The 6,956-nt window shown below is 40.6% G+C and overlaps 2 protein-coding genes across 2 annotated transcripts; both read left to right on the top strand.

Annotated features, from left to right (window-relative positions):
* Window positions 1-2,882: 2,882 nt before the first annotated feature.
* Window positions 2,883-4,013, top strand: LOC147292553 (F-box/kelch-repeat protein At3g06240-like). The gene has a single exon (XM_086230879.1). It carries the CDS (start codon window positions 2,883-2,885, stop codon window positions 4,011-4,013), a length of 1,131 nt encoding a protein of 376 aa, XP_086087005.1.
* An 850-nt stretch (window positions 4,014-4,863) lies between these two features.
* LOC147292552 (uncharacterized) lies at window positions 4,864-6,290 on the top strand. Its single transcript, XM_086234260.1, has 2 exons — window positions 4,864-5,944; window positions 6,253-6,290. Exons 1-2 carry the CDS (start codon window positions 4,864-4,866, stop codon window positions 6,288-6,290), a joined length of 1,119 nt encoding a protein of 372 aa, XP_086090386.1.
* The last annotated feature ends 666 nt before the right edge of the window (window positions 6,291-6,956 follow it).

The following is a 6,956-nucleotide window of genomic DNA, read 5'->3' as shown; positions in this document are numbered from 1 at the left end:
AAAAGTAAGTAGGTAGTTTCTTCTCTTGCAACATAACCCTTGCCATTTCCATGATTGTCCTATTCTTCCTCTCAGCCACTCCATTCTGCTGAGGGGAATAAGCAACAGTGAGTTGCTTTTCTATTCCAAGGTCTTCACAGAACTTCTCAAACTCCATTGAGGTATACTCACCCCCTCTGTCACTTCTAACTTTCTTTATTTTATAACCACATTGAAGTTCCACCATTGCTTTAAACTTTCTGAATACAGTGAATACATCTGACTTTTGTCTCAGAAAGTATACCCAGCACATTCTTGATTTGTCATCAATGAATGTGAGGAAATACTTGTTTCCTCCCAAGGTTTCTGACATTGGTCCACAGACATCTGTGTGGATCAATTCTAGCAAATCAATTGCTCTAGCAGTCTTCCCTTTATCAAATGCTTCCCTGTGACTTTTGCTCAAAGCACATCCTTCACAGACATGCTCTCCTTTTGTGAGTTTTGGTAAGCCAATCACCATTGCTTTGTCCTGCAATAGCAGCATGCTCTCGAAATTCAAATGGCCAAGTCTCTTATGCCATTTCCAGTTTGAACCAGTCACTGTGGCCTTCTTTGCCATCATTGGACTTATGTCCTCGAGAACAAGTGGGAAACACCTATTCCCTTTCATTTGAACTGCTGCCACAGGAATTTTCATGCTCTTATCTTCATAAATGGTCACCATGTACTCACCAAATACCAGCCAGTAACCATGCTCCACCATTTGTCCAATACTGAGAAGATTTTCATCTAATCCTGGCACAATCATGACTTCTGTGATATACCTTGTTCCTCCCTTTGTTTGCACAGGCAAGACTCCCTTCCCAGTTGATTCCACAATGTCTCCAGTCCCCATCTTTATTTTGCATTTCATACTTCTGTCAATATTGATCAGAAGTGACTCATGGCTAGTCATATGATTGCTGCAGCCACTATCAAGATACCAAACACCTTGCTCTTTCTCCACTGAGGCTTTGTGGCATGCATAGAACATTGTGGCAGGTTCATGGACTTGATTTGCATAGTTAGCAATCTGTCCCTTCTTGTGTGGTTGATGGCAATCCTTCATTACATGCCCAAACCTGTCACAATTGTAGCATTTCACCTTCCCTTTGAACCAGCACTCTCCATAGTGAGCCTTATCACAAACTTTGCATTTTCCCTTCCCAGAGTCACCTCCTGGTCTCAAATTGGATTGAACCTTGTTGTCCCATTTCTTTGGTTTTCCCTTCCAGCTTTTGAAGTTTCTTTTTCCCCCATCATGGTTGTGAGGCTTTGATTGATTGTTCTGTCCTTTGGAGCCAACATTCATACTAGCAAAAGCCCTTTCCACCTTCTCATCATCTTCCTCATGCCTGCTTAGCCTTAACTCATAACTTTTGAGAGAGGCAAACACTTCATTTACAGACACAGAATTCAAATCAATAGTCCTTTCGAGCACCACACACATAGGATCATAAACTTTAGTTACACTGATTAAGACCTTCTGCACCATTCTTTGTTGAGTCAAGCATTCACCATATTTTTCCATTTGGTTAGTTAAATCAAAGAAACGAGTAGAATACTCAGACAATGCTTCACTCTCCCTCATTCTCATGTATTCAAATTCTTTTCTCAAACTTTGCAATTTAACAGACCTGGATTGTTCATCACCATGGTATTCTGTTTGTAGAAGATCCCAAGCTCCTTTGGCAGTGTCTTGGTTGATAATTCGAGAGAAAATCTCTTTGGATACAGCCCCTTGAATGATGCCCAATGCCTTTGCATCTTTCATATTCTGCTCCTCCATGTAAGCTTCCAGTTCATCTTCCTCATCGATGCTGGAGTCTCCTTCCTTCTTAGCCTTCTCCTTCTTCTTCTTTGCTTCTGGGATTGTAATCCCTTTTTCTACTAGCTTCCAGATGCCATGTGACTTGAAGATAGTCACCATGCGCACCTTCCAGAACTCATACTCAGTACCATCGAAAATGGGAGCTCGTAGCTCACCACTCCCAGACCCAGCCATGCCTAGATCTAGATGGATTTGTTCCTCTGTTTCACTCTAGCTCACACACACAGTACACGCCCAGTCACAGAACCAACCTGGGCTCTGATACCATGTTGAATTTGTTGTATATAGTGCCTGGAATGTAACTAGGAATAAAGACTAAAGAGAGCAGAGAGCTACAGAGAGTTTTGAGCTAAGAGAGAGAGGGAAGAAGGAGAACACGCAAATGTCATGCTCACTGATATGCAAGATGCACACCCCAGCACACTATATTCCATTTCAGAAAATCAGTTATACAAAACGACATAGTTGCAGCCTTAAGGCCGTTATCTCACACACGAGCCTATGAGCTCTTACAGCAGTGCACACATCACCCTATGAGGCAATGCCAACTAAGCAATGACAAATTCAATTAACTAACTAAACAGAAAAGATTGGTTATCAGGCATAAGCCTTAATTAACTCTAATATTATGTTCTCACCCCCTAATTGAAGTTGACATATGGAAAGTTCTCACCCCTAATTAAAATTTCTTATGGGAAACTGTTAATATGTGAGAAGATTTCGTGTGGAGGAATTTAGAAGAGACTCAATGTACAGAAGAAGAAAACAAGTAATGAGAATTAAATTAGATCAATCAATATGTTACAACAGAAACTTAAGGAAAAGTAACCAAAAATGAAAATTAATAGCGCCAACTCTGACCCCTAATTGAAGATTCTTAAGGTTTCTTATGGAAAATCAAATCTAGAGTTGAAGAAAGTATACATCTTGGCTGTATTGGTGCATGTATTGTTGTTGTTTAGTTGTTTGGTTGTGTTTCTGTTTGTTGCTTTGCTCATTTCTTGGTTATTTTCCTGTGTGATTTTTGTAGATGGCTGGGTCAACAAAATTAGACCGCAGAATGTGGCTGGACACAATGTTTATCAACACATCATCAAAAAAGAGAAAATGCAGCACATACATCACTAAAGCTCTCATTGCGGATATACTCTCCAGGCTACCAGTGAAATCTATAGTAAGATTTCGCTGTGCATGCAAGTCTTGGCCTGTTCTAACCTCCAACCCTCAATTTGTTTCAAAGCACCAGTCTCGCGCAATCATGGCCACCAACAGTACTAACAGCTTCAAGCTGTTCGTCTCAGCTTATCCTCTCCTTTCCGTAGAATACAATGATGGTCTTTTTGGGACAAGAGAACTTGCTTCCCCCGTGGTCACCATCGAGTATGTGAGAATTTTGGGTTCATGTAATGGCATGATATGTCTAGAAGTGGATGACAACAGCATTGTCTTATGGAACCCATCTACCAGAGATACCAAAGTTTTACCAAAACCTCCTTCTGATAACCACGAGCTTTATGGTTTTGGTTATGATTCCAAAACTGAAGATTACAAGGTAATACGGGGGAGTACAGTGAATAAGGAAACTGTGATTGAGGTCTTTTCACTAAAGTCAAATTCATGGAGGGTTTATGAAGAATCCAAAAATGTTAGTGCACTTGGTATGGGGTGCTTGTTTAATGGGGCTCTACATTGGGCAGAGCTTGGCACAATGAGTTCGCAAATCATTTCTTTTGACTTGGCAGATGAAAAATTTAAGGAGATGGTGCCATTGCCCACTTGTGGCAACAGAGATTGTATATTCGTCAGCATTGGGACTTCTAGAAATCGTCTCTTCATTTATACTGACCCCATCGACAACACCCCTTTTACAATATGGATCATGGAAAAATATGGAGTCCAAGAATCTTGGACTAGAGTCCTACAAGTTTCTTCTAAGATTTTAGCTGACGAGTTTAATGTTGAAGAGACTGAACTTTTTTTGAAGCCTGTATATATTTTAGAGAATGGTGAAGTCTTGTTGAATTATGATGCAAGGGTCCTGGTATTATATAATCCCCAGAATCGGACATTTGAGGATATTACTGAGGATGATTGCTTTGAAGCAGCTGCTTATGTAGAGACTTTAGTTTCACCAGTAATTGGGAGCGGTGCAGACATGTGAAACCAGCATTGCTCCAGTCTAATGAATTTGGATCATCTTCTTGTCTTTAATTCCTCCACTCTTTCTATCTTATATGATCAAGTCCTCTGCAAATTTGTATTTGGAGCATCAAAATTTTATTGCAGAAGATTTTCTGGTTTTCTTTTGTTTTTTATTTTTTATTTTTTTTCTGTTTTTAATGTTACTTTCGTTAAACTTGGCCTGTGTGGTGTCATCTGTTTTCGAGTTGTCCTTCTAGAGGGAGCTGAAGTTTTGATAATATGACTGCACCAAGCAAGATTGGTACAATCTGAATACTTCTCCTCCAAATCATCAGCACCAAAAAAAATGTCAGCAGAGGATTCGGACCCTCCTTGACAAGTGAGGACACACTAAGTTGAATCAAACCAGGAAAAGTATTTGTTCATATAATGTGATCCCTTTGTTAGATAGGTGATAAAGGAAGATGGGGCCAAGCATCTTGGACAAAAGTCATGGACATATATAACTTCAGAGTTTAAACCCAGGTGTAAACATTGGTTGAGGAGCCTTTATGTATTCTAGAGAGAGCTGAAGTTTTGATTGATCATGATGAAAGAAACTTGATATTCTACAATCCAAAGAAAGTGTTGAAGGAAATCGAGCTTAGAATGGAATGTTGATTCTGTCAATATTGTAAATAATTACTTTCCTTGTTTGTAAACAATTTAGCTTGATCATAGGAACCATATTAGGATGTTTATGTACCTATAAGTTTGTGGCTCTGCCTCTTGAATAAAATAACAAATCAATCACATATCATTTTCTTACATGGTATCAGAGCATTGATCTGGGCAATATACAAAACATTATAAAACCCTAGCCGACCTCCATGGAAGAAAGCAAAACATCGGGCACGGCTTCGGCAACCAAGTGGGACAATCCCAATCATCAACTATACCTTCATCATTCAGACCAACCCGGTGCTATTCTTGTGCCGCAGCCATTGGTTGAAGATAATTACAGCACATGGAAACAATCCATGACCATGGCCTTAACGGTCAAGAACAAAATCGGACTCATAGATGGTTCGATCAAGGAGCCAAATGGGAAGGATCCAAATGAATGGCAACAGTGGAATCGTTGCAATAATTTGGTTCAAACTTGGCTGCTAGGGTCGATGTCAAAGGACATCGCCAGCAGCGTGATTAATTGCAAGAATGCTAGGCAGATGTGGCTGGAATTGCAGGAAAGATTCTCACATGTGAACGTGGTTCAACTGTTCAATATTGAGAATGAGATTCATGATTGTGTGCAGGGAAGTATGTCCGTGGGATCTTACTTTACGAAATTGAAGGGACTATGGGATGAGCGTGATGCTCTGTGCACCTTTCCGATCTGCACTTGTGGATCGGTCAAGGAAGTGGCTGCATACTTGGACACGCAAAAGACCATGAAGTTCCTCATGGGTCTCAATGACTCATATGCAAGTGTTCGTAGCAACACATTGCTGCAAGATCCTTTACCCGCAGTGAACAAGGCGTACTCTCTAGTCCTGCGGCATGAGAAGCAATCGGAAGTGACAGCGGGCAAAGCTCAGGCACAACCGGATGCAGCCGTGTTTGCCGTAAAGAATTATAGCCGTGAATCCGAAGGAGGAAAGGGAGAGTTGAAGTGTACCAAGTGCAACAAAACAAACCACACTACCAAGAATTGCCGTGCACACCTAAAATGTGCATTTTGCGGATGGAAGGGTCACACAGCCGAGTATTGCCGCAAGAAGAAGGCAGCGGCTGAGGGCGAGTTTGGTGCAGTGATCTCCAAAGGGAACCAAGCAGCAGCGTGTATAACAGAGAGGAAAGAGATGAAATTCCCATTTACCGCTGAAGAGTGCAAACAAATATTGAGTGAGCTGCAAAATAGGACCTCCTCTGCTAATCACGTTGGTAATTCCACAACCCATGAGCTTTCAGGTAAAGCCTTTTCACTTAACTCTAATGGCAAACAGAGTACTTGGATTTTAGACAGTGGCTGCACGGATCATATGATCTATGATTTCAATCTGCTCTCTCACTCGAGACCGGTCACTAATCACACAGTAGAATTGCCGAATGGGTCTGTGGCACCAGTGACCCACATTGGCACAGTTGCCTTGTTTCCCAATTTGATTCTTGAGAATGTTTTGTGTGTCCCGTATCTCAAATTGAATTTGATTTCAATTAGCAAGTTAGCCAATTCATCTTGTATAACCATTTTTCTGAACCAATTTTGTATCATATAGGACCTACGTTCGGGGATGATGATTGGGACGGGAATTGAACGGGAGGGCCTCTACTATCTCGATCGAGCCAAAAGAGGAACATGCAATCAGGCGCAAAAATCCAATCCAACTCTTTGGCACCAACGTCTTGGACACCCATCTACTAGAGTTCTTTCGTTATTCTCTTTTCCAAATTTGAAACATACTTCTTGTGATACCAACATGTGTGCAATTTGTCCTTTGGCTAAACAGACAAAACTTCCTTTTCCTTCCAGTTCAATTACATCTCATTCTAGTTTTGATTTAATTCATATTGACATATGGGGTGGTTATAAAGTTGCTTCGATTTCAGGTGCCAAATATTTTCTTACCATTGTTGATGATTACACTAGATGCACATGGATTTATCTTATGAAACACAAATCTGATGCTAGGAATCTTCTAGTTAATTTCATCAATATGGTTGCCACTCAATTTGATTCCAAAATTAAGATCATCCGTAGTGACAATGGTCCTGAATTCAACATTGGAAACTTCTATGCTGATAAAGGTATCATACATCAAACTAGTTGTATTAATACACCACAACAAAATGGGGTTGTTGAAAGAAAACATAGACACTTGTTAAATATGGCTCGTGCCTTGCTTATTCAGGCTGGGCTTCCAAATCATTTTTGGGGGGATGCTATTCTCACTTCCGCATATCTCATAAATCGAACACCTAC

Source organism: Dryas octopetala, chromosome 2 (genome assembly GCF_963921425.1).
Source record: "Dryas octopetala chromosome 2, drDryOcto1.1, whole genome shotgun sequence".
Lineage (NCBI taxonomy): Eukaryota > Viridiplantae > Streptophyta > Magnoliopsida > Rosales > Rosaceae > Dryas > Dryas octopetala.
Note: the sequence above shows the minus strand (reverse complement) of the source record. Positions and strands in the feature narration are given on the sequence as shown.

Excerpts from the sequence above, each read along its gene's own strand:
- LOC147292553 (XM_086230879.1), top strand. The coding sequence starts at position 2,883 with ATGGCTGGGTCAACAAAATTAGACCGCAGAATGTGGCTGGACACAATG.
- LOC147292552 (XM_086234260.1), top strand. The coding sequence starts at position 4,864 with ATGGAAGAAAGCAAAACATCGGGCACGGCTTCGGCAACCAAGTGGGAC. Across the intron at positions 5,945-6,252 it reads CACAACCCATGAGCTTTCAG|GACCTACGTTCGGGGATGAT; the intron begins GTAAAGCCTTTT and ends TGTATCATATAG.